The sequence below is a fragment of the Ursus arctos genome, unplaced genomic scaffold (genome assembly GCF_023065955.2).
Source record: "Ursus arctos isolate Adak ecotype North America unplaced genomic scaffold, UrsArc2.0 scaffold_3, whole genome shotgun sequence".
Taxonomy (NCBI): domain Eukaryota; kingdom Metazoa; phylum Chordata; class Mammalia; order Carnivora; family Ursidae; genus Ursus; species Ursus arctos.
In genome coordinates this window covers 46,148,475-46,176,412 of record NW_026622985.1, presented here as the reverse complement: position 1 = coordinate 46,176,412, position 27,938 = coordinate 46,148,475, and the positions used below count along the sequence as shown (strand labels likewise).

The 27,938-nt window shown below is 39.3% G+C and overlaps 1 protein-coding gene across 4 annotated transcripts in view; it reads left to right on the top strand.

Moving 5' to 3' along the window:
- ANKMY2 (ankyrin repeat and MYND domain containing 2) overlaps nucleotides 1-26,275 on the top strand; it is a 37,718-nt gene extending 11,443 nt beyond the window's left edge. For 2 of the 4 annotated variants that reach the window (XM_044386958.3, XM_044386961.3), the window contains exons 3-11: nucleotides 1,937-2,075; nucleotides 3,935-4,033; nucleotides 12,995-13,155; nucleotides 17,450-17,664; nucleotides 17,875-17,961; nucleotides 18,431-18,566; nucleotides 21,481-21,609; nucleotides 23,559-23,688; nucleotides 25,117-26,275. In XM_044386958.3, the coding sequence (XP_044242893.1) occupies nucleotides 1,937-2,075; nucleotides 3,935-4,033; nucleotides 12,995-13,155; nucleotides 17,450-17,664; nucleotides 17,875-17,961; nucleotides 18,431-18,566; nucleotides 21,481-21,609; nucleotides 23,559-23,688; nucleotides 25,117-25,301 (1,281 nt within the window). In that variant the 3' untranslated portion in view covers nucleotides 25,302-26,275. The remainder of the gene's footprint in view (nucleotides 1-1,936; nucleotides 2,076-3,934; nucleotides 4,034-12,994; nucleotides 13,156-17,449; nucleotides 17,665-17,874; nucleotides 17,962-18,430; nucleotides 18,567-21,480; nucleotides 21,610-23,558; nucleotides 23,689-25,116) is intronic. The other 2 variants (XM_026506942.4, XM_044386962.3) reach the window with 2 other exon arrangements.
- The last annotated feature ends 1,663 nt before the right edge of the window (nucleotides 26,276-27,938 follow it).

Genomic DNA, 27,938 nt, shown 5'->3' with positions numbered 1-27,938 from the left:
CTTTGCAATGTAACCTCCAAAAATTTTGTACAACTCCTTCATTCTTAAGCATCTTTTCACATTGTGTTGAAAGCTCCTTTAGATTTTTTTTTTTTTTAAATCTAGGACAGTATTATAGTGTCAGGCTTATTTACTCAGAGCTAGATATAACCTTTCCTTGTAGGGATTGCTGTGTGATTGGCTGCGCACCTGCCCGTCCTGTGTCTTTCCTTGCCCCCACCCCTAGCCTGCATGCTAGCTTCTTACATCCAGGTTAGAGCATCCTTTGGGGGCCACCACCCTAGTTATGTCTAAATATATTTTTGCCTCATTCAAAAAGTAATAACCATGTAGTTCATTCCCACTTCCCCAAAACTGCCTCTGTGTAGTGAGATCTGATTACTCACATGCACCTGAGCCACTCCCAACCTTGAAATACCTCATCCTTGTAGATACTGCCAACAAAGAGAGCCTTAACATTATAATCTTATCAATGTTTTATTATTCTCAAGAAACATTGACTACTCCTACCAAGATGTCTCCTGGAGAGCCACTTCGAAGGTCCCAGCCTTCCTATAATTCTCACGTCAGTAACCCTTCAGTAATATTGATGGCTTGGGGGGCCTGAGTGGCTCAGTTGGTTAAGCGTCTGCCTTCAGCTCAGGTCATGATCCCAGGGTCCTGGGATGGAGCCCGACATCGGGCTCCCTGCTCGGCGGAGAGCCTGCTTCTCCCTCTCCTTCTGCTGCTCCACCTGCTGTGTTCTTTCTTGCTCTCTGACAAATAAAATAAATAAAATCTTTTTTAAAAAAGAATATTAATGGCTTATGTTCATAATAATAGAATGGAATCATAAAGAACAATTCACAGTATGTAAGTATTCGGAGGTTTACTACAGTAAGAGATTCTATGTTTCAGATAAATTTTTATCAAAAACAGCTTTGAAATGCCAGCATGGTTTACTTTGAAATTTCACTTACAGAGAACAGCTTGTTCATTTATCTACCAAATAGTATCAGATACCCAGAACAAGTAAGGTTGGACGTTTTCACTGGATATGCCCAAAACACATGGAGACTAAACAATGTAGTGTAAATACTACCAACTATTTCTCAATATTTATACAATCATGTATATGATCAAATCATATATATAATCAAAATATACATGTGGTTTGGGGTTAATTATTTTGAAAATGATACCATGATAATGTACATTTCCTGCATCTTGTTTTTCTCATTGGCAATAATTCTTGGAAATTTCTCCAGTTCACTAGATGCAGATGCATTCAGTCAGTAGCTTCGTGGTATTCCATGTTGTAAATATTACGTATTTCATTCAGCTTTCTCTTTGATAGGCATTCTAATTGTTTTGAGTCTTTTTTTTTTTTTAATATTTATGCATTTGTATCTGTTGGTTCATTTGTTTTCCCAAGAACTAAGTATGTGTGGTAGAGATGAGAGCTCCCATGATCTAGGTCTGGTGCCTGCCTGGCCATTTTACTTGTTACGTGAGGTTGAGCAAGTCTCCTCTGACTCTGTTTGCTAATCTATAAAAAAAAATCAGGGGATGCCTGGGTAGCTCAGTCAGTTAAGCATCTGCCTTCTGCTCAGGTCATGATCCCAGGGTCCTGGGATCCAGTCCCACATCAGGCTCCCTGCTCAGCAGGGAGTCTGCTTCTCCCTCTCCCCCTGCCTCTCCCCCCTGCTCTTGTTTGCTCTCTCTCAAATGAATAAATAAAAATCTTTAAAAAAAAAATCGGTTAAGAAAACCATTGATTTTCCTCAGCAGTTTATGGAAGATCCAAGTGAGGAAATCAACATAAAATTACTTCACCGATTATAAGGATGAATTTATTAATGCATGTTTCTTTTATGTTTTTAAATTAATTGGAGGAATTGTTCATAGGGAAAGAGGTAAATAAGTAAAATTAATGCTTTTTTCCTTTCTGTTAAAGAATGGAATGACTCCTCTAATGCATGCTGCATATAAAGGAAAACTTGATATGTGCAAATTACTTTTACGACATGGAGCTGATGTAAATTGTCATCAACATGAGCATGGATACACAGCCCTCATGTTTGCTGCACTTTCTGGTGAAGTTTTATCATTTATTCTAATATCTTAATATTAACCATCCGTACAAATTTGTTATAAGTACATACATACTTTTAAATTACATGCTTTCGTATTATAGTAATTTTAAGATCAGTTCTTATAGAAAAGGTAGGAATTGGTTTTTGAAGTTATAATGTATGAAATATGTTATATAGTTAATTTGGTGATATGTTTCTTCGCTTATTTAAATCACCTGATTGTATTGACAGTCTATTTTGTGTAGAGTTAAGGAGTTCGATTGTTATTCTCTCAGGTTAGTTCGGTTGATGTTCTGTATCTTTGTATTCTGAGGTAATCTGGAAACTTCTTTGCTGTTCTCTTGAGAAAATAGCTGCTATGACAGAGCTGTCTCTGCTTCACTGACATTTATGTATTAAATTATGCCGATCCAGTTAGAAACTTACTTTATTCATGTTGCTTATGATTTGTGAATAAAGACAACTGGGAAATATTTAAAATTAAGTGGAGTTATCTGTAATTGTAGGGTTTTTTTTTAAGAAAATGAAGATGTAATGTAATATTCTTACACTTTAAAAGCAGTAATCTGTATTTTTATAAGCCTGGAATGGGAAAGCATTGGGGGGGAGGGGTAGATGGGCTAAATGGGTAATGGGTATTAAGAAGACACTTGTGATGAGCTACAGGCGTTTTATATAAGTGATGAATCACTAAATTCTACACCTGAAACTAACATTGTACTATATATCAACTAACAGAAATTTAAATAAAAACTTGGGGGAAAAAAGGAAAGCATTTCTAAATATGATATATAAAATATATAATTCAAAAAGGACAACATTGACCAACTTGATTATATATAATTTTAACATTTCCAAATATAGAATATACCATATATAGAGTAAAATACAAATGAAAAACTAAGGAAAATATTTATTACATATCTTTAGGGGTCATATCAGTATATATCGGGAGTTCTCATAAATCATTTAGAACCAAGTGCTACAATAGAAAATTGGGCCGAAATTGAACAGAAAACAAAAGAAATACAGCTGGCTCATAAGGATGTAAAACACTTTCACCAATAAACAAAGAAAGGCAAATTAGAAGAATAAAGGATTATTTGTCACTTACCATATTGGCAGAGATTAAGAAAGAGTCATAATGTCCAGCACTGGCATAGGGACTTCCCTGCACCATTTTGGGATATGCATATCAGTCCAAGCTTGCTGGAAGTCAGCCTGGCAAAATGCATTTAAAATATGCATAACTTTGATTTCTGCAGTGTTTTCCAGGAACTGTTCCTAAGGAAATCATAGTTTGAACTTGCTAAAATTAATGGAAAATGCTGGGTCACTGAGTATAGTTTATAAGAGCATAGTATCTGTAATGATTATATTAGTGATAGAATGCAAATAGAGTAAAGGCAAATGGATGTTTAGAGAGAAAAGAGTATAGAAAGATAGACGATCACCTGTTAAATCATTATTCCAGGGCCTATACTTGTGAGGATTGGGATGGGTTCATAGATACTAAGTGGAGACTTCTTTATTGTTGGTATTTTTTGTTTTGACTTTATACTAAGCATTATCTGTAAGAAAAATATATTTTGTTTTGTTAAAAAAAAAAGTGATAATTCCATACTAACATTTTTATATTGCCTGAAGGGGTTTTACAAAAAATGGGGTTAATTTCTATGTGGGTTTTTGTATCATTTTCCTCTTTATTGTGGTTATGATTTGCATTTTAGAAAAAATGAAAATATTCACAGGGTGGAAACCTAAAACTAAATGGGGAAAAAGGGTCCAGATAAATTAGAAGGAGGTATTTGAATTGTGCATTCTTTAATACTAGCTGACATGTTCCTTTTTAACGTCAGGTAACAAAGACATCACATGGGTAATGTTGGAAGCCGGTGCCGAGACAGATGTTGTCAACTCTGTCGGAAGAACAGCAGCCCAGATGGCAGCCTTTGTGGGTGAGTTTTTATGGCCGTTTTAAATGTAAGTTTTATCCAGAATGTCCTCCATGAAAAAGTACCACTTTCCTTCTCAGAGTACAAATACTGTCATGTTTATTTTTTAAAAACCAAATGTTTCCAGTTTATTAGGGTTTGTCTAACTTAGTGTAACTATCCAGGGACACTTCAGAGAAAATGAGGAGGCTGTTTTGAATTTCCACTTTGTGAGATACCAAGAATAATGGGGCCATTTTGGTTGTAGTTAAATGCTTTAAATGAGTATATTTTCTTTCTCTAAGGGAAGTAGTTTACCCTAAAATCAAGAACATGAACTGTGAAGTCAATAATCCTCAACTGAAATTCTGGCTGTGCCACTCAACAGCAGGTTACTGAATCATTCTGACCATCACTTTCCTCATTGTAACTTGGCTCATGGTTACTCAAAGGATTAAATGAGATATTGACTTAAGGAGCTTTACAGGTAGCACTAAATAGATTTGATCAGTTACTGTTGCTAATAAAAATTTCAACAATGCTATTTCTTCCTACAAGGGAACATTAATAATAATATAATATATAGTTGCTTCATTATCATCCTCAAGTACAGACATTTATTGTGTATGCCCAGTTATTTCTTGGCATATTAATCCTGTTCCTGGACATAATATGAGGGGGTTTGGAAGAGAATGGCATGAATATTTGGTCATTGGTATTTGGGTCCCACTGAGTTGGCAGTTAAGGGGAGTCCATAGATGGACAAGCAAATATATAAACATCTGATCTATTGGGAAATAAGTGGCCTTTGTGGGACTAATAAATCATTATACAAATACTTAACGTTCACAGTCTATATACCAAGCATCACTGTAGGTGCTTTGGTTAGAGTGGCAAGCAAGTGGCAGGCTCTTCATGTATTCATGGCAGCTAGGGGCTAACAGCAGTGACAGGCATTGTGGAAATACACTTCAAGGGACAACTTAAGGGTCTCATAGAAATATATCAAAGAGAGGGTTCTTTTATCCTATTCCAAGGGGGTTTCGAGATAAATTACATTTAAGTTGAAATATAGCGGGAAGTAGTCAGATATAGGAGGCAGTAACCGTATATTTTGTTAAATTTTGTTATTAAATTATCTTGAAACTACTAATAGTAGCTACCAATGATTAAGTCAGATAGTCACTGAGTCACTATGTGACCGCTCTGTTAGAGCAAATATTCTTATTTTACCTCAATTTCAGGAGCATTTGAGAAAAGTATGGCCTTGCAGTGCAACCTTCAGAAAAATAATATTTATCTCTTACCATTAGGGGCTCCCTGGTTCCCCCCAACTCACCCCTATGCTACTATTGAGGCTGTCAGTACAAGGGGAAAATAAGACTAATCTAGGAATCTTGATTCTCATTTTTTAGTTCTTGTCTGCTGCAAAATCATTACAAGACCGTAGGCAAATCCCTTCCCTCCAGAGGCCTCCGTTTTCTGATCTGTGCCATGAGGCCCGGCAATTAGATCATAGGAAGTTCAACTGAACTGCACAAGTTTGCATTGTGTTGATGTAGGAAACAGAGCCCAGACAGAGATTCCGTAACTTTCCTCGGAGCACAGGGCTAGCAGTGGACGAGGCCGTTCTTTCAAAAATTAATACAATGCTCTTTTCCTTTTCTTTTTCTTAACACTACTGTATCCGTAAAAATCTCAGGTAGAAATTGTCCACAATCCCATCCTAAAATAAGAGAAATAAGAGTGATGTTTTCATTCCATTTTAATCTATATAGATCAATTTCATAGACAAAAATTAAGCCTTTTTGGTCAACATTATATTTTCCGTTATGGTTAGTCTTTTTAAAAAGTCACTGTCCCCTTTTATTGCCCTCAAGTGGAACGGTTTATATAAATATGTGCACACATGTGCAAGATTCTTATCTTTAAAAAAAAGATTTTTTATCTTTTAAAAAATATTTATCTTACAAATATATTCCTTGGGACTTGTTTCCTTCCCTGACCAATATGCTGTAGAAGTCCCTCTCATCTCCGTAGTTCTGAATTCAGTTGTTGTAACAGTGACCTAATGTTCCATGATACAGGCACCCACAGTTCATTCTGCTCTCCCCTATGGATAAATTTTACAGGTCTTTTTTAATGATTTTATTTATTTCTTCATTTGAGAGCAAGAGCGTGTATGAGTGGGAGAGGGGGTGGCAGAGGAGCAGAGGGAGAGGGACAGACAGACTCCATGTTCCTGTGAGGAACACAGAACCCAGTGCAGGGCTCAGTCCCATGACCCCGCGGTGGTAACCTGAGCCGAAATCGAGAGCTGGATGCCCAACCGACTGAGCCACCCACATGCCCCAATTTCACAATTTTTAAAAATCACTGTAAATAATGTAATAATGATCCTTGATCTTATATTTCTATTAGCATCTTCATCAGAACTGGGTGTTTTCACTCTTTCATTTTTGCCAATCTGATAGTTGAAAAATGGTGTATTGTGAATTTGCTTTGCCCTCATTATGCGTGCAATTCAGCTGCTTGTGTTGTCGGTCATCTTTTTCTGTTCTGTGGATGGCTCTCTTACTCAGTACGTACTTTTCCTTTGGGCTGTCTTTTTCTTACTGCTTTCAGGAACTTTATGTGTATTACGGATGCTAACCCTTTAGCTACCAAATGTGTTTCCAGGAATTCATTGTATATTTTTCTTTTGACTTTATGGGAAATTTTGCCATAGAAATTTTATTTTTAAGTAATCATAGTTTTCTTTTATAGCTTCCATGGTTCTTGTCTTGTCAAGGAGTTCTTGACTATGGGTTAGATAAGTATTCTCCTAAATTTCCTTCAGATTTTGTGTGTGTGTGTGTGTGTGTGTGTGTGTGTGTGTGTGTGTATTTTCAAGACTTAATTTTTTAGAGTTCATCTCCCCCTGGATATTTAGTTAATCGTGATAGCACCATTTACGAAACTACTCAACATTTTCCTACTGAAAGTGAAATACCACTTTTGTGGTGAGTTAAATTCTCTTATATACTGGTATCTATTTCTGGACCTCATACTCTCTTCCATGGGGCTGCTTGTCACTCTCTATATTAATACCACAGTGTCTCATCACACTGACTTTAAAGCAGGTGTTCCCTTTACTTATTCCTCTTTGAATACATTCCTTCCTCCCCTCTTTTCGTTTGTTTGTTTTTTATTTTTGGTTCTCGTTGGACTCTCACTAAATGGTGATGTACTTACTTGCAGAGAATTGGCTACTGTATGATAAGACATCCTATTCAGTTGCATGGTATGCCTCTATATATCGTTGTGGGTTTTTTTGTTTCTTTTACTTGTTTTTGGTACTTTGGTCATATTCATTAGATTCCCTCACAGCAGGTCTTTCTTTTAAATAAAACTACAGTCTTTTCAAGTTTATTTCTAAATGGTTGGTCGTTATTTTCCATACTGTAAGGAGAATTCCCCCCACCACTTCCACACTCTGTCATTTCTAGCTGGCTATGGGTAGTAAGGAGAAAGCTATTGATTTGTTTTTGTCTTGTCATTTTTATTAGAGTCTCCTGGGTTTTATAGCTATTCAATTTCATTTATTTTCTATTTGAATTAGCTCCAGGCTTCAAAGTAAGAAGAAATAATAATAGTGTCAATTGGCATGTCGGTTTTTTTTCTATTTTTAATGGAACTATTTTTAGCTCTTCACTTTTTATGATATTGCTTTTGGTTTTACCCTTGCCGAATGCCACTCTTTGTCTTGTTTCAATTTTTATTTCTACTCTTTCTGATAGGCCATTTTTTTTTCTTTTTTAGGTTTTATTTAAATTCAAGTTAGCTAACATACAGTGTATTATTAGCTTCAGGGGTAGAGTTTAGTGATTCATCAGTTGCATATAATACCCAGTGCTCATCACATCAAGGTCCCTCTTTTTTTTTTTAATAATAATTTTTTATTACGTTATGTTAGTCACCATACAGTATATCCTTAGTTTTTGATGTCGTGTTCCATGATTCATTATTTGCGTATAACACCCAGCACACCATGCAATATGTGCCCTCCTTACTACCCATCACCAGCCTATCCCAGTCCCCCACCCTCTTCCCCTGTGAAGCCCTCAGTTTGTTTCCCAGAGTCCACAGTCTCTCACGGTTCATTCCCCCTTCTGTTTGCCCCCCTTCATTCTTCCCTTCCTTCTCCTACCGATCTCCCTGCTATTTGTTATGTTCCATAAATGAGTGAAACCATATGATAATTGTCTTTCTCTGCTTGACTTATTTCACTTAGCATCATCTCCTCCAGTCCCGTCCATGTTGCTGCAAATGTTGGGTAATAGTTCTTTCTGATGGCTGAGTAATATTCCATTGTATATATGGACCACATCTTCTTAATCCAGTCGTCTGTTGAAGGGCATCTCGGCTCCTTCCACAATTTAGCTATTGTGGACAATGCTGCTATGAACATTGGGGTGCATATGGCCCTTCTCTTCACTACGTCTGTATCTTTGGGGTAAATACCCAGTAGTGCAATGGCTGGGTCATAGGGTAGCTCAATTTTTAACTTTCTAAGGGACCTCCGCACTGTTTTCCAAAGTGGCTGTACCAACTTGCATTCCCACCAACAGTGTAAGAGGGATCCCCTTTCTCCACATCCTCTCCAACATTTGTTGTTTCCTCCCTTGTCAATTTTTGCCATTCTAACTGGTGTAAGGTGGTATCTCAGTGTGGTTTTGATTTGAATTTCCCTAATGGCTAATGATTTTGAACATTTTTTCATGTTTCTGTTAGCCATTTGTCACATCAAGGGCCCTCCTTAATGTCCATCACTTAGTTACCCCATCCCCCCACCCACCTCCCGTCCAGCAACCCTCAGTTTGTTTCTTAGAGTTAAGAGTCTCTTAAGGTTTGCCTCCCTCTCTGGTTTTATCTTACTTTACTTTTCCTTCCCTTCCCCTATGTTCACCAGCTGTCTTTCTTAACTTCCACATATGAGTGAAATCATGTGGTATTTGTCTTTCTCTGACTGACTTATTTCACCTGGCATAATACCCTCTAGTTCCATCCACATCATTGCAAATGGTAAGATTTCATTCTTTTTGATGGCTGAGTAATATTCCATTGTATATATCTACCACATCTTCTTTATTTGTTCGTCAGTCCATGGACATCCAGGCTCTTTCCATAGTTTGGCTATTATGGACATTGCTCCTATAAACATTGGGGTGCATGTGCCCATTTGAATCAATATTTTTATATCATTTGGATAAATAGGTAGAAGTGCAATTGCTGGATGGTAGGAGAGTTCTATTTTTACCTTTTTGAGGACTCTCCATACTATTTTCCAGAGCATGGAACTGGATGCACCAGTTTGCATATTGTAGCCATTCTTGATTCCTTTTTGGTTTTTTGCATTTGTCAGTAATCTCTTTGCCCATCTCCTTGTTTTCATCTTTGTTATTTCATTTTAGTAAGGTAACTACTGCCATACCTATATGTCTATAAACCCATGTAGGTGTGCTCTGTTCTCCAACCCAAAATGATAGTCTCTGGCTATTAACAGGTACTCAGCTTGTGCGTATATGATTACTGATCAACTTGGTTGCATTCCTCCTCTTTCACCTCATTTTTTTTACACTTTGTTTTGCTTGGTGGTTGTTTTTGCTTGTGCTTGTGTATAGTGTGTGTGCGTGCGTGTGTGTGTGTGTGTGTGTGTTTCCTTAATGTGACTGGCCTGGCTATGTTGGAATACATTTATTTCTTGTTGACTTGAAAGATGGAGAATGCTTTCCCATTCCACTAATGCTTACTCTCCTATTCACAACACTCCCAATTAAACCCATATTCATCAGTTAGTTAAAAGCACAAACAGAACTATCCCCCATGGCCCACCCATGAGGCACTGCATTTGCCCATTTAGCAGTTCTAACATGAGGAAATGCTTCTAACTCATTTATTTTTCCACATTCTCTGTTTTTGCCTCGTCAGACAACACGCCTTTCGTTTCCTTCTCTGCTACTGCCACCAGCTGTGGACTTGGCTGAGAGGGGTTAGTATTTTTAGTACGGAAATGTTATTCAAATGTCCTTCATCTGGGTTACTTCTCTTTGACTAATCCTCACAGTCAACAGGATAATTTCTCAGTCAAGTTGCCTCCACCCATTATTCAGATTAACCATCTCTGCTGCCAACGGTTGGTGTCCACTCCCCTTTCCCTCCCCCTTGCTCTGTCTTCAGCTGTCTCTTCCCATTTAGGTTTGGGTTACAGGACTTTCTCGGATGGTTTCTAGGTTGAATACGGTTTGAAACCCATCGTAACCTAAATTCTCTTTCTTTCCGAAAAAGAGTCGTACCAGGGCTAGTGTCGTGGTTCTTGTATTACTGTTCTTTTCCCTCAGTCGTATGCAGAAGTTACTTCACCCTTTTCTAAATGCTTGGAAATGAGAATTTATTTTCCTTTGTAAACTTTCCATATCTAATCCTGGAGGCATGTTTCAATTTCAGTTTATCCTAGAAAATAAAAGATGTTACTGAGATGTGTTTCGTTGCGTGTGTGTGTGTGTGCGTGTGTTCTGAGTAATCCTGCCTAGGACTGACTCAGTGAGCCCGTTCAGTCAGGGAGACTCAAGTCTAGCCATGGTAATAGTTGCCCCGGATGCACTGCCCAACCCCCTTGCCCAACATTTATTTTCTATAATAGTAGTACTATTTTATTTGTATTTATTCCAAACTCATCAATTAAATTAAACACCTGTAAAACTAAATAGTTGTTTCAGTTATAAACATTTAAACATAAATTAAGTAAAAGTTTATGAACTTTAAATATATATCACTCTAATATAAATTATTAGCAGATTAGTGAAAATAAAATATCAAAATAATCTAAGTACTACCTAAAATGTAAAAAAAGATTAACCCTGAAGTAAAGTAATATTATGTTGTCCTTCTTACAAAGGTGTAATCTTAAGAGACCTCTAGTCCTGTGATAGTGTCATTGTTATGTAGCTGGTATTTTACTGTACAAATATTGCCAACTGCTCAGAGGGGTTTTCCTGACTATATTAGTGGAGAGATTGATGAGAAAATAGAATAACAAGCTAATTCTATATTTCCCCCAACTCCTTTGTCTTTAGCTCATTCTCCGTCGATTTTGATTTTTTTATAGGAGCTATTTTATTTTATTTTTGATTTAATTTAATTTTATTTAAATTCAATTAATTAACATATAGTGTATTATCAGTTTCAGAGGTAGAGTTCAGTGATTCATCAGTTGCATATAACACCCAATGCTCATAACATCACATGCCCTCCTTAATGCCCATCCCCCAGTCACCCCCCCCCCACTGCCCTTCTAGGAGCTATTTTAGAACACTTTTTTTTTTTTTTATTAAATAGCATCACACATCTGTTTAATGAAGCTGGATGTAGATTGTGCTTTAAGGAAACAGTGTAGTTTGTCTTCATCTGTGGTTCCTTCCTGCCCTGTTGTGAATTCCCATACACAGTGACCTGTGTTAATTTTGATGCCGTCATGTTCATATCCTGCTAGTTGTAGGGGATTTGCTTGATTATTGTTACCCCTGCCTTCATGAACGTTTTAGAGGTAGAGATGATCATTTGCTAAACAGAGCATCTCATATTTTTAATGTATGCTATTACTGTTTGACTTCTCCTTAAGATACATAATGAGAGCTTTCTGATTTAAAAAAAAAAAAAAAAAAAAAGGAAAGGAAAGGCAAAAAGGAAAAAAAAACCCACAAAAACCCTGGTGTTTCAGGTACTTAAGAACAGCATTAAATACCAAAAATGAGATTGTGATCACTTAAAATTTCCCTTCAAAGCAGGGACATGTTCTTCTATCATTTATTCAGTTATTAATTCTCCATCCATTTCTCTTTTTCTTTCAGGGATTTCGATTATTTTTCACCTTTACATTTCCTGGATCTGCCCCTCAGCTCTCACCTCTTCCACAATGATTTCCATTTCCTCACTTTTCTCTGTTTTGAGATATTTCATCCACTTCGTCTTCTACAGTACTATTTTAACCCTCAGTTGTAACCTGGATTACCTTTCAGTTTGCCTGTTAATTTTAATTTTAATTTTTTTGTCTATTAATTTAAACATTGTGAATCTTTCTGCAGTCCATGAAACTTAACATTTTGTAATTGTTCTGCTTAATGTAAGTGTTCTTGTTCGGTGATTATGCTTATGGTTCCGTTGTGGATGTGGTCCATGTTGTAAGTTTACTTCCCACCGAAGAAGCCATCCGTTGGAGGCAGTGCCTAGTCTTCCACGGTGCTGGATCCCTTTGGGTACTTCACTCCTTATCTCCTAGGCAGCTACGTCAAGCTGATAGGATTATGGCACAGTGAAGAGAAGGGCTACTGTTTCCATACCTGCGGGTATAGAACTCCAAGAACTCCCAGGCAAGCAGGACCATCTGCCAGCCTCAAGTACCAGAGTCCTCCCTGCCCACCCTGCAGTCCCCCTGCAGGTCACCTTGTCAGCAGGATCGAGCAGACGCTCCCAGAACCACGCACAAGTGGACTGGGGCCACATGTGCCACCCAGAGCAGACCACTCTCCAGGAGCCCCTGTATAAAGAGGGCCAGCTGTGATTTAGGGAAGAATGACCATCATTTCTGTAGGGGTGGAAGAGGAGACATTTAAATTTAATTAAAAACAAGCAGCTTCTATCAAATATTTAGGGTCAATTGCAAATTGAACTCCATTTTTTTTTGTAATTCACATAATCTTCATATATACTGTGGATTCTGTGTCTTTACAAGGGGGTTATGTTTTGGACTTCACAAAGCATACTTATAAATGTTCCTCCAAACATTTTACCTCTCCTTGTCCTCTTCTACTTGTTTTTCCTGAAAATTAAAGATGTCGATGCACGTTTACTTCATGACAACACAGCACTATAATTAATAAAAAAAAAATTGGAAGATGCCGTATTTTGAATAATAACATAACAAATTTCCTGTTTTTCTATTAAAAGGTCAACATGATTGTGTGACTATAATCAACAATTTCTTTCCTCGAGAGAGACTGGATTATTACACTAAACCCCAGGGGCTGGATAAAGAGCCAAAACTGCCTCCAAAGTTGGCAGGCCCACTGCACAAAATTATTACCACAACCAATCTTCATCCTGTCAAGGTAGTGTCGAGTTTATTGTCTTTGCTTTTTATTTAAATATTCCTTCAGAGTTAAACTGCTCTTAATTCTATAAGATCGGAGTTGCCTTGGTTGGGTCTTGTGGATACAGAACTTGAGATGGGGCTGTGTTGTTCAGTCGGCACAGAGAAGGACAGCTCTCGCTTTAAGCCTGAGAGAGAGTGAGGGACACAGGCTAGACCAGGAGGAAGAGCTAGGCAAAGAGGTGGGTTCAGCTGAAGCCTGCCTTGCACCTCACCTCCCTGGGAGCTCTGGACTGTTAATGGCTCCAGAGAGGCAAGGGAGCCAGGCTTTTGGATCACTCAGTTGCCATTGGCTGAGGCCTGTCCCCGGAGAAAAAGGACAGGCTCCCAGGTAGTGCCAAGGAAGGTGGCTTCCGATGGATGAAGGGAGTTCCCTGGAGCAGGAGGCAGCTCTGAGCCCCTAGCAGCCAACACTCCCAGAAGCCAGGACCAGTTACACAGGCTGGTAAGGGGATTTTGTTGGGGCACCTTCCAGGGAATGTTCTGAAATGTAATCATGAGCACATATTTTAATGCAGGTAGCTATTTGATGCCTGTGAATAATATAGTTCTTCCAGTATTAGTCAAATCACAAAGAGTTTCAAACTTTTTAGACCAACCCAGAAGTTCAGTTGGCTTAACGGAGAAACTTCGAGAGCCATTCTGAACTATCTTCACTGCTCTTTTCTTCGTAATTTACATATGGCCTTTTTTGTTTTTTACAAAACTTTTTCCTCTTTTTTTTTAATAAATCAATCCAAATGGGTATAATTACCTCAGTGAATCATTACAGAAAACTCTATGTGTGCTACAGTGACGCTCTTCTCTTTCAGATTTCACTGATCCGTATCTTCATTCATAATGTGTAGATTTGATAGTAATTCAGGACTGTTCGGGAAGCCAGGTGGTAAATTGGATCAAACACTGAGGTTTTCCCTTAATACAAAATGTTATTATAAATGCAGTAAAATTAAATTTCCCTTAAAGTCTAGTACGGTGAATCTGTGGAACATACCGAACACCATTAAAATAAGTGAGCAGTTCTCATAAAGTGACTCTTTTGAAGACTGGCATTCATTTGAAGATACAAGTTCCAAATGATATGTCACGTTATCGCTTCGTTGATGCTTCCCTTTGCATACAGACTTTGAAGCTCAGGAAACAAGCAGACCAACAAAACATACCTGTCCTGTGGCTTTCCATCCAAATTACTCTTCTGGGCCAGCAAGAGAGATGACAAACTCGCAGATCCTTTTCCATAAGATAGACTGGTGGAGCCTGTTCTGTGTTTATTTTTCAAAACTTAAATGTTTTCCTTCACATTTTGAAGGAACCCCAGGAGGTAACATTTGTGATCCTAAGACAGCAAAAAAGAAATCTGGCCATGAACCCTCTGTTTGTATTTACGGTGGCGATTATATGGAACTTAGAATTTAAGTTTTAAAAAATATTTAGCCTCTTCTGTATCAGTGGCTTTTTTTTTTTCCTTTCCTAACATACGCAAGCAAAGAGAGTACTTCCATCTGGGAGCTGCTCGGTCAGTGACACTATTTCTTGTAGCGGTGGGGTAGGCTGGGGTGGGAAGACAGGATTTTTCCTAGGGATGCAGTATTTCTCACTGTAGAGAATGGGTGTGATTTTACAGGCCCCTCCTGTTCTCCCTCCAGCCCGAGCATTATAGGATCTTTGGGGTTAGATTGATTTGAAGAAGTTCCCTGTATTTTTCTGATTTACTGTCTTTTACATCTACATTTCTACCCCCTTGAGGTTGTAGTAATCTCAGTAATGGTGATAATTGAATATGTGGAGTAATTTTTGATGTTCACATGAAACCTAGACTCTCAGGGTTAAATGTCCTAAGAATTCTTGTATCTCTAATTGTCTTTAAGAGCACCTATTTGACTAAATTAGGATAAGGGTATATTTATTTATACAGGCAATAAATGGGTAAATGTATAGAAACTGAAATAGCCTACATTCTATTTTTTTAGTGCACTTGGTCTCATAAGAGACATTATTCTATGATTATAGTACCTTTCTTCAGACTAGACCTTGTTCTTTGTAGGTATAAATGATCTGTTCACTTGAAAACCTTTTTTCCTCCACACTTTGGATAAAAGTTGTGTAGTGCTTTTGTGGTGCCTTATTTTCATTGCTTTACCCCTTTCCAAGACAGCGAGGGTCTTCCTGGGGTGTATTATAAAAAAAGTAACTAACAGCCATTCTATAAAGTCAAAGACCTTTTAAAAGCAGCACAGAAATCCTCCTGGATACACAATTCACCTTTTTACTACAGTGCACTCAACACAGCTGCATTTGCGTCAAGGGTAAGTGGCTCCTGTAGCATCAAGGGTGTTTTTTTCCTGCAGGGACTCGGACAATTGTGCTGATGCCCAGAATACAGAGGTTATAAAGGAGAAAAATAGAATCACAGGGAAAATGACAACACAATTGAGCCGAGTCTCTAAGTGGTCAGGAGACAGATGTACACGAGTGATCCTGTCTTTGATTATTAACTTTTTTAACCCCAGAATTGTTGGTTTGGTAATTTTTTCTTAGAGGGTATTTAAAAAATAAAAAGAATTCAAAATGCCACTCTATAAACATATTCTGACATGTTTGGGGGAATGAGCTGTATTGGGCTTTTTTGCTTAAAGGAATATACTTATTCCTCTTCACTAATTCATAATGAGATTTTCTTTATAATGGATTACTTTGTAATACTGCAGTGATTAGATGAAGGAAGCTAGTTCAAATATTATTCTTTTGTGTGTATCTATGAAATGTTTCAGTAAGCTCACAGTAGAGCTGTGGTTATATGTCATTTTTCTTTGGGTATAGTGGTGTATACTATGGAGTAAAAAAAGCCTAATGTCTTAAAGAAAAAAAGCATTAGTCTGGGTTCTAAGATTTTTTAAAGTTTTTACTTATAAGTTAAAGATCCTATGCTTTGATTTTAAATGCTTTATACAAAAATATTGAACAGTTTCAAATGATTACAGTTGACAGTAGAAATCTAAACATGTAATTAATGAGCCTTCTCTGCCGAAAGTTGATTTTTAATATATGTTATTGTAGGGAACGTCGTCAGCAAATTTACCAACACGGCTTCTCATTATACTTACTTCATGACCCCTCATTTATTATTGAGCGCTATATTTTAAGTAAAATACTAGATTATACATCAATCTAGTAGTCTCAAAAATAAGTACAAATCGTATTTTAATTTCACAAGAGCACTTACTCTATGTTAAATTTCCAGGTAGGAGACTAGGCATGGGATTCACAGAAGTTAACCAGTGATCTTTCTTCCTGTCGGAGGAAAAGGATCTAATTCATGAAATCTGCTGTCCGTGATTCCCTGACATTTACATTGCCCAGGACAGGTATCTCGCTGTAACACATAGGTTCACAGACACTGACTTTCTGCCCTGTGCATACAGTTGTGCCCGTGTTACACATGTATTTACGTTACTGTTATGTCATCACGGATGTTTACAGTTGTCCTGCGCAGACCTACTTTAGGTAGGTAATCAGCTACCCGATAACAAAGCCAGTAAAAACAGGTATTCCTCCTTACACTGATTTTGCACTTAATCTGTACCTATATGAGAAGTGTGGGACTCCTAATGCATTAAATTTCATAACTCTCTAATATTCCTCTTTGAAGGCTTTTAATTTTTGCTTTCTTCTTTGACCTATTCTCATTGCCATAGATGATTAGAAGCATATCATAAAAATTTCCACAGAGAAATGTAGTTAATTGGAAAGTAATACACCTTTTATTTTTAGACTTCTTTCTGTAAAAATCTCATTTCCTTATAATTAATAAAAATTAATGAGAATTACAGTACTCCTAGCCGTGAAATTCTAGTAATGTTAGCTAAAAGTAGTGATTGCTTGGTGATTTGATTCTGTATATAAAGGATATATAAATATGCCATGTTTATCTTTAGTAAAAGTGCTTTTAACAGAGAATCTAAAACCATGACTCTGAGTGGCATACTAACACCCTGGTTTAGCTTGATGGCAGATCACCGGATAACTTAGATATACAGAGTTCAAGAGATTTCATGATGCCGAGGTCCTTCTGTATTAGTTTTATAACTTTGATCATTGGCAATTTGCATTCTAATTTGAATTAATATAGTAAACATAGGACCCCAAGAAGGACTTTATTCGGTAATCGGTTGAAATCAACCAAAACTAAGTATCCAATTTTTGTATGGAAAAGTCTCTCGTGGAATTTCTAAGCTTGCTGGAATTTCTTCTAGATCGTGATGCTTGTAAATGAGAATCCTCTGCTGGCAGAAGAAACAGCTCTGAATAAATGCTACAAGGTGATGGATTTGATCTGTGAGAAATGTATGAAGCAGAGAGACATGAATGAAGTATTGGCTATGAAAATGCATTACATCAGCTGTATCTTTCAGAAATGCATTAACTTCTTAAAAGATGGAGAGAATAAACTGGACACTCTGATCAAAAGGTGCCGTTTCTACTGTGTCATGTGTAAAATACGCTCAAATGGGTAATGTTTTATTATATGAAGCCTCATCATGGATTAAAAAGTTAAGCATTTTAGCAGCAGTTGTTGTTGGGCTCACATTAGTCTGCAAGAAACAAGAGTAATGTTATATTCAGGTTGAGTGATTATGCAGTTTCCTACTTTTTACAATGATGCTTTTGTTATCCCCAGTTTACAGGTGAGGGATCTGAGGTTTGGAGAAGTTTCGGTAGCGTGTGTAAGATGGAGAAAGTGGCCCCAGTCCAGCCTTGAGGATGGGTATGCCAGGCCGCAGGTGGTTGTGCTGGGTTCATCATGGCGCTCAGCACATCTCCATTACTGAGCCTGGGAGAGCTGCATGTTATCTTTGTCCTCAGACCATCAGGGGTCAAATTCCCCCAGAGTTTTACCAAGAAAAGTGAACTATGTTAGAAGGGTGTAACTTAATGAGAGTTTTCACTCTGTACAATTAACTGGCATGGTAATAAGTAACTAGCTACTCTGATAATGGCGGTTGGTGTGTTTTATGGCGGGGTCCCTTTTATAAATACCTCCCAGGAACCATAAACCTGATAAGGGCTAGCCTAATGTACAGGTAGAAGAGCAGTTTGAGTTAAGTCTGTCGTCATGATTGGAAGAGACAATAAAAATCCTCAGTAGCACAGAAACTACTAAAAGTTCATGGGTTCATCTGGGAGAAAATGCTTAGAGATTCAACTCCAGTTACTTTTTTAAAAATATCTTTTAGCTTGTTAAAAGGCCGCGCTTCAGATGGCTTTCCGGTATATCAAGAAAAGATCATAAGAGAAAGTATCAGAAAATTTCCTTACTGTGAAGCCACACTCCTCCAGCAGCTGGTGCGAAGCATTGCTCCTGTTGAAATTGTAAGGCTCCTCATAACTAAGTTAACTCTACCAGTAAGACCTGATTACCATATTTTGTACAATTAGAGGCAAGTTCTCTTCAGCATTATTAATAATTTATTTATTTAATAGAGAAATAATTATTTGTTATTTTAGACAGTTTTCAGGAACAGACATGGCGATAGGTATACCTGTTAACCCTGTTTCTGTTCGTCCGTTTCCCCTCTCTTGATCCTCTTTTTTTCATTTTTATGTAGCTCATGGTTTAAGAAATAGTATTTCCCTATGTTGGAATGTAGATGGTTATATAGAAAATTACATTTTAAAGACCTCTGTGAAACCTGTAAACGTGGGTACACTTGCTATATAATATAGATACACACATATACACTTGCAGCTCGTGAAAAACCAGTACAAAGTTGGGCACTAGATGGAAGTAGGAATTGATTGTCTAGGTTGATGATTTCTGGTCAGTGGGGATGTGAAAGGATGAGTCATGGGGAAGCTCATTGTTTGTCCTGATAAAAATCTCGAAGTATGTCCCAGCTTCTCATATTCTACCTTAATGCCTCTGATTATAAATGTTCCATACTTAACAAAATTCCATTTATACTTCCCAGCTATAGGAAGCAAATTTTAACGTTATTCTCTGTTCTTTAAATTATTTATTGCCCCTTTATCATATATTTATTTAAGTGGTATTTCAGAAGATACTCCCTGACTTTCCTGTTTTGAGCGCATTTGTGTTCACTGTATCTACACCAGTCATGCTTTTATACATTTCAGTCAAATCCTTTATTGGCCTTTGTCTATTGGGTAAGAACTTGATCCTGACACTAGTCCCATCCATGGCTTCCTCCTGCCCTCTGGCAATGTTGGTTCTTCTCTGCCTTCTCTAGGCTGTCCCATCCTTCTCAGTGTGAGAAATGAGGACAGGTGGGTTATTAGTGCTTCTTCATACATTAAGACATCATCTATTCAGAGTCATGAAATCAGAAGGACCTGAAGACACAAGATGATTTCATGAATTCATGTATTGATTTATCCTTGGGAGTTCTCCATGATTTCATGTAGAGATTTTTACCCTTATTTTTTAATATACTTGGCTATTTGGTATTTGAGCTTTTGGAAGATTAAAGTTAGCAAATTATGAGGGTAGTCATCAATTATGAATGTGTTTTGGTACACATATTAAATTCCAATTAACCGTGAATTAAATCAATAGGGTTATTCATTCCCATATACTCAGAAGCACAAAGGTAGGCAGACCAGATCCGTCACAGTGGCTCAAAAATGGATTCCCATTTTTCCACCCAATATTCTTTAGCCATATAGATTATCTTACACATGCTTATGACCTTGTGGCTGCCATGCATCGGATGCTCTTCCTCCAAGGTCACATTTTTATCCCAGGAAGGCAAGAAAAGGAAAGGGGTTTCTAGCTGGCCAACACGAGCTCTCCCAGAAACACGCTGCCTGTGCAATGTGACCACTCTTAGCTTCACAGGTTGTCTGGGGAAGTGAGCGGTTATGGCTGGTCTAGGCTCTGCTACTCTGAATGAAGTTATGCTTCTCTTATTGCAGAAGTTGGGGGAATAGACATTAGAGAAGCAACTAGCACTGCCTGCCGTGGGGTGTTTTCAGCACTAACAAGTGGTAGCCAACATCCCACCTTCAAAGGGGAAAACAGCAAAACTAAAAATAGCTCAGAGTACTTACAGAAAAGTCAGAGCAGACCAGTGTGGGGTTGAACGAATGATTCATTGTAGCCCTGTATCATAGAATAATTGTCCTTCGAGTTGATGCAGTATAATTGTTAATGTTTATCTTAGTGATCTGAGTCATTGAGCAAAGGTTTATTAATAGAGAGAAGATAGGATGTAATGCATCTTAGACAATTTTCTCTCTTTAAAAATTTTTGTTCTTTAAGAGTTACGTATTCTCTCTGGAAAACTTCATTTATCTGGAGTACCTGTGGTTGTGAACGTCCCAGGAAGCCAGTGTTTACTTCCTAATGGGTTTTGTTAAACTCACAAGTTCACAAGTCACTGAAGCAATACTAACTATTTCCTGTCACGGGGTAAGTCTCAGGGTTGGCTGCCAGGAGGATCACCTGTGGCACTTTCCGACAGCGCTGATGCCCGGGGCCTCCTGTAGAGGTTTCGGTTCCCTCTGCCTCCTGTGGATCTCTGGCTTCTCCCTGTCACAGAGCTCAGCAGGAAGTGTGAGGCATGGCTACATTTAAGAAGTGTTGCGTCAGCATTGTAACAGAGTATACTATTAAAGGTGCTGTGGGACGCCTGGGTCACTTAGTCCCTTAAGCGTCTGCCTTCAGTTCAGGTCATGATCCCGGGGTCCTGGGATCGAGTCCCACATCAGGCTCCTTGCTGAGCGAGGAGCCTGCTTCGCCCTCTATGCCTCCCTCTGCTTGTGCTCTCTCTCTCTCTGACAAATAATTAAAACCTTTAAAAAAAAAAAGATGCTTTGCTTTATCACTTGACAGCATGTATTTTAACTTCTGGTAGACTAGCTAATGTCTCTGATTTTATAGGATATGTTGAATAAAGCATCCTGTTTGTTTTTAAGTTGAATATCTTTCCACGGGAAGAGCTCTGGTGCCTAAGCAAATTCTTACTTAACAAAGTAGATGATGAGATTTTGTATAACCAGAAAGAGTTCTTGCCACCCAACAGTGACAAGAAAGATTCCATGTCGTTATTCAGCTGTGCCCTCAATTCTTTTCTGAAGCCGTAGTTCATGGTAGCAGCCATGCTCTTGTAAGGTGACATAGATGAAGCCTGGGTCACCGCCAGCCTTTTAATGCCTTTGTCCCTGTGTGCCTGCTTCTAGACAACACTGTTCATGGAGTGTCATCTCTGTAGTCTTTCCACGGTGATTTTAAAGTGTGTTTTCCTCTTCTTCATACCTGCTCTAGGGTTCTGATCCCACCGCATTCTCTGTACTTACCCAAGCCATCACTGGTCAGGTGGGTTTTGTGGATGTGGAATTTTGCACTACCTGTGGAGAAAAGGGAGCAAGTAAAAGATGTTCCGTCTGCAAGATGGTAAGAGTGAAGTTCTTTGAAGTCTGTTGATCTGGTTTAGATTTCATATCCAATTTGCTAATTGACTTTTAACATTCTCTAAATATCATGGTTGACATTAGTTTTCTAATACATTCTAATATAAAGTCTAATTCCACATATCTAATACTCAAAAGTAATTTTGAAAGAGCAGTACGGGATAACTGTAGTTCTGTGTAGTTCTGTGGTGTAGCTTCTGTCAAACTTCCAGGCTACCCCAGCTTCTGTGCAGACCACCCCCAAGAAAGAAAGAATATGAGTGAATGAATGAATGCCGTAAGGCATTGCAGCTGGTGCGGACATGAGAGCCTAGAACAGGACAGTTCATAAGTATGCCATCTTAAATCTTCTGATGGTGGCTTGCACTACAATCTCTTCACCATCTCTTCCTTGTAAAACTCCAACTTCCTTGTTACTGCCACCAATCTTTACGCTCTTCCGGACTCTACGCCCCATTTCTGCCGGCATGATCTTTGTAAAGGGCGTATCTTCTCACAGGTATTACGCACAAGCATTCATCTGTACATTCACTTTACCCTTTAAGTTATATTAATTAATTAATTTAATTATATTAATTTCCCATTGTTTTTAAGGTTGGAATTCTTCAGCATATTAATAGTACCCATCACATTTTGCTTTAACCTGCTTCTCCACCTTCATCTCCTTTAATTACTTACTTCTTTGAACCTCAGTTTCCTTGTATGTGACATGGGGTTAGCTTGTGAGAATTCATTGAGACCACCTACATTGGTTAACTGACTCTGCCTGTAAAACACTTAAAACAACAACCATTTGCTAATTTCCCATGTTAGCGGTTGACTAGGGTTACCCAGGGCACCTTCTCTTTCATGTGTCTCTTATCCTCCTTGGACCAGCAGGCCAGGCTGAGCCATTCTAATAATGATGGCAGAGGTAAAAGGGGACAAGTAGAAACACACGAGGTCCCTTGAAGTCTAGTCTTGAAATTGTCGTGCTCTCACATTCCTTTGGCCAAAACAAGTCACATGGCCAAACTTAAAGTGAATTCTCCTTCCCTTCAGTGAAAAGAACTTTGAAATCACATGAGAAAGTGTACACATGAAGGGAAAAATAAAGAATCAGGACCAATGAAACAATCTACACCTACAAATAGGTGTCCTCTATATATAAGGGCTTAGCACAGGGCTTGGCATATAATCTTGCAAAAATCTAAGCTCCATTTACACAAACGTTTTGCTGTCCTCAAACATATAATTCACTTCCTTTCTTGCATTTGTGTACAAGATAATTTCTCTGCTTGGAATGCTTCCTTCCCATTTCTCTGTTGACTGACTCCCTTCATATAGAGTGAGTCACCGCTTCCTCTGTGGTCCTGTTGCTGTTACGACCTGTACTAGGATGTGAATCATGTCGTTGGGTATCTGCCTCGCTCCGTGCTGCTCTGTCCAGCTCTTTCTCAACCTTAGTTTCCTCTGAGACAACTATATCTTCCTAGTCACTGTACAATCCTGACACATGGTAGGTTCTTCATAAATCATTTGTTAGAGTCTTTGGTAGACTGTTTAATATATATCTATTGTCATAAAGGATAAGCTAAACATTACAAATATAAATTAGTGCCCACCATGGTTTTAAAAGAAAGCATAGGGGCGCCTGGGTGGTGCATTCGGTTGGGCATCCGACTCTTGGTTTCGGCTCAGGTTGTCATCTCAGGATCACAGAATCAAGCCCTGAGTTGGGCTCCACACTCAGTGTGGAATCAGCTTGGGACTCTGTCTTCCTCTGCCCACCACCACCCCTGCTCTCTCTCTCTTAAAATAAATAAATCTTAAGTAAAAATAAAGGAAAGCATAGGAAACAACCTTTTCACAATAGTTCTTGGTTTAATGTCATAGTTGGACTATCATGCAATCACAGCTCTTGAAATGAAGTAAACCTACAATTGTTTTCAGGTTATATATTGTGATCAAACCTGCCAGAAAACACACTGGTTTGCCCACAAGAAAATCTGTAAGGATCTAAAGGACATTTATGAAAAACAACAATTGGAAGCTGCCAAAGAAAAGAATGAAGAGGAAAACAGTATGTATATAAAAAGCGAGCTCATACTGCTTCTCATTGGGCAGAGGAATGATATTATTAATGATACTAAGACAGGCACCAAGGAAATGGGTGTTCTCTGGGGGCCAAGGAAACTTGGAGTTGACCAATAATAAGAATCACATTTAAATGTGTCCCTATTTGGGGTTGTTGGGATAACGTATAGAATATGATTAGCCTAGAAGTTCCTGGAAAACAGACAGGTATAGAATTCTAAGGAATATAGTTTATTGCGTATTCTACATTCTGACTCACGAGAATGCACTGCAACGATGGGACTCTAAATGAGTGTTCACTTGTACTCGGCTCACAAGGGATGTTAAGGTCTTTGACTAAGGAAGTCATTAAATTTCCCCTAATGACTACCCGAAGATTTTAAGGTTGGGAACCTTTAATTTTTTAAATTAAAGTACAAAGCTGTAGGTGAAATTACAGAGTAAATTTATAAATTACAGATTAGATTGCAGCTCTAATGTACAGATTAGGTGTCTCTCAGTATCTGGGCACTGAATTCCATGGTACTTTGTCTCTCCCTCCCTCATGAGGTATATGACTCATTTTCATCAGAAACAGTGAGTCGCTTCAGCAGTGATTCACAGACTATAGTGGAAACCACCTCCACTCCTGCGCCCCACCCCTGAGAATATATCGTATGTTCTGAGGCATGATCTAGTTAGAAAAAGTTGCCCTGCTGACTGATACAAAACACTTCAACCTCCACCCCTCAGAAGACTGCATTGCCTTTACCACCTGCTTGAGAAACACTAGGAGTAGGATTGAACGATTTGTACAAAATTTAATGTGTATAAATAAATTTATAAGAGACTCGTCAGGCTTTCTGACTGCCATGGCTTCTCCTGTTGTCCGGACTGAACTTTGGTATCCTGCGTGTTGTGGACAGAGGCTAACAGCTGGTCCTGCTACCAAGTGAGGGAGAGAGTAAAGTTGTCAGGAGAGTGGGAATTCCGGTTGGTCAGCAGCAGCAGGTGCCGCACACTCTTCTAAATGTCACAGCACCTTGATTCTCCAGCAGCTGGGCTAGGCTTTGTGATCCCCCACTTTACACTTAAGGAAACCACCCTGCGCAGCCCGCTACCTACCCAAAGACCTCCAGCTCGTTGGTGGCAAAGCTGTCTTCGAAGGCAGGTCCCAGACAAGCATTTCGATTTCAAAGCCTGGCTGCGGAGCCAGAGGCGTGCGTCCACATCCTGGTTCTGCAGTGCACTGGCTGTGAAGGAAGTTGCCAAAGCCTTCTCTTCTCAGTTTCCCCATTTGTAAAAATCACGATTTACCTCACGGGGCTCTTGCGAGGATGCAGTAACTTAATACACGGAAAGCCTTCAGAAGAGAGACTGACACACGGTAGGAGCAACGAAATGACCTTTTTTTTTTCTTTTTTCTTTTTATCAGATGGCAGACGTGATGTCAATTCTAATTGTGTTAGTGAAGAGCAGCTGGAGGCCGAGGCAGAAATCTCCCAAGGGGATTGTCACCCTAAGGCGTCTGTGGAAGGGGAGAAAGAATGTTCTCGGAGTGGCGCCGGGCTGGACGGCTTACAGGGTGCCCCTGCTGGTCCGCAGGAGTCTGAGGAGTGAGGCCGGAGCAGGTGGCAGCGCGGACCGGCCGGGCCCCGGCAGCTAGCCGGCGAGTTCATGCAACTGTGTCCTCACTGCCTCTGGACACCCGCATGGGACTGGGGCAGGATTCCGTGTTTCCTAGAATAGATGCCTTCAAGCAAAGCTCCGTCTGCCATGCCCTGAGCTCCTAGTGATTTCTCTACTGTAACTGGACAGATCCTCCAAGGGAAAAATTTGTATTTCAGAGTATCACAGAAACGTTTTAATTCCCTGAGGCCAGCTTCCTAGCAATTGTTCTCAAAGCAGAAGAAATTTCCTTAAAGAAGAAATGTAGGCTCTGGGGAACAAAGGGGCAAGCAGAACAGGTGTAGGAGAGAGATTTTCAGGAAAGAAGAATTTTCTAGCCACCGAGATGGGTAGTTAAACGAATCATAACTTATATGTGAATAAGATGCATATAAATAGCATTTATAATAGTGAAGTCCTACTTATTTAGATGCAGTGAAATGAAGAAAAGTTGTATGTTACAGGCTCTGTCACAGTCCAGCGCATTGTAGTTTTATAGAAAAATGATCCTGAGCTGTCTGAACTTGATACAGTTCCTGCAGTGACGTTTTATCTACAGTATCTGTACCTTCAGAAATGTCAGAACTAAGGCATAGCCACGGTTCTCTCAGCATGTGCACTGAAAAGGATGTTTCATGAAATTTCTGATGAAATAATGGCTAACCTTAGTGTGTCCCCCGTTATAAAAACAATTCACGGGCCGTATTCCACTTGAAAGGCTTTTTTCTTCCTGTCAGCTTTACATGGGCCCCTTCCTGCCCAGAAGCTGATTTATGACTGTCACGTTTAGAATGTGCTGGCCCCAGGTTTTAGCATATGCGGTGCGGAAGCGGAGCTAGGGCCCGATCGCCGAAGACGGCACTGTGTTTCAGAGTTTCTTGTGATGATTGTAAAATAAATCGTGCCTACTGATATAACCAACTCCACATCTTGTTTCCTCGTTTATTGCTGTCGAGGGATGGCAAATATCATTTTAGGGAATTCAGCAAATACTAGTGAACGAAAGAAGTATTCTCGTGTGTACAGTCGCGAATCAGAATGACTGCGATTCCCACCTCACGTCACGATGCTGTTCTTCTGTTTCCCTGGTTCTCCTCTTCCTTCCACTCAGCGACTTTTGCCCCGGCCCCACACCACCGCTCCCGCAGGCCCTCTGGCACGCCGGCCCGCGTGAGCATGCGCAGTGGGAAGGCTCGGCCGGGCAGGAAGTCAGCAGGCACACTGCACCTGGACGTGTCAGGCGTACAAGCCTCCTCACCGGTCAAGGTACCTCATCCACGCGCTGAGAGACGTTCCTCTTTGCCGAGTAAGATCGTCCTCCTAGGCTGCCCTCTCCCACCAGTGTTTTTATGTGCGTTATCTGGTTTTTCAGTGCTTTTTTTTTTTATTCGTGTTACCGCCGTTTTGTGTTATGATTATGATGCCTGTCTTCAGATACCATAGAGGGTTATGAAAAAGCAGGAGGAAATAGGAAAACCGAGAGGTGTGGCAATGGAGAGGAACTTCTTTCCTTCGTTGAAGGGAATGCGGACAGGAATCGGGTTACCTCTGTAACCGCCAGTGCATGAAGAGGACTTCGGGGGTAAGGCGCGTCAACATTTCAGTTTCCCACCGATATATTTCGGGGAAGAGGTGGTCGGAAAACGGAGTTTAAGAGACAATGAGGTTGGTTCTGATTAGAATCCCTTCCTTCGTCATACATAATCTCAAATAGATGTTTCCATTATAATACCATCAAAATAGGTGGTCATCCGGTTCATTTTGGTTTTAGCCATGTTGAATTATTTTCAATATGCTATCAAGAAACTTCTCTTGGGGCTCCTGGGTGGCTCACTTAAGCGTCTGCCCTTGGCTCAGGTCGTGATCTCGCAGTGCTGGGATCCAGCCCTGCGTGGGCTCCCTGCTCAGCAGGGAGGAGTCTTCTCCCTCTCCCTTTGCCCCTCCCACCAGCTTGTGCTCTCGCTCTCAATAAATAAAATCCTTAAAAAAATAATCTGAACACTTCTGCTGCTGGGAAGCAGAATAGACATACTTTTCTCTATTCCTTCTGCTAAGTAAAACTACAATCCCTGGACATTATGTATCAAACAAAGAGAAGACGACTCTGTAAGATGGAAAAAGAGGCAGACTGCCTGTGACCTCAGGATCCAGGCAATGACATTTCGTTTGCTCTCCGAGGGGTTTTTGGTTTTGGTTTTGGGTTTTTTTTGCACCTCATATATCCCAGTCATGATGCCAAAGAAACTGACAACATGGAAGCACCAACACTGCAGACCAAAATAAATCCCAACAAAGGTCTGCCAGCTTGCTGGCCTGCCCTGCAGATTTCGGACTCAAGACTGCAACATCAACTCATTCTTTAATTTCCAATCTGCCTTGGCCTGCCTTACAAGTTTAGTATTTGCCAGCCCCCAAAATGGCATGAGCCAATTCCTTAAAATAAATCACTCTCTCTTTCTATGCATATACTCTATCAGTTGAGTTTTTGTGGAGAATCCTGACTAATACGCTAGGTATCTTATATTGGGCAGCTAACAAATTTATGAACTAGAGTGGCTTAAATAATAAACATGTACTTCTCATAGTTCT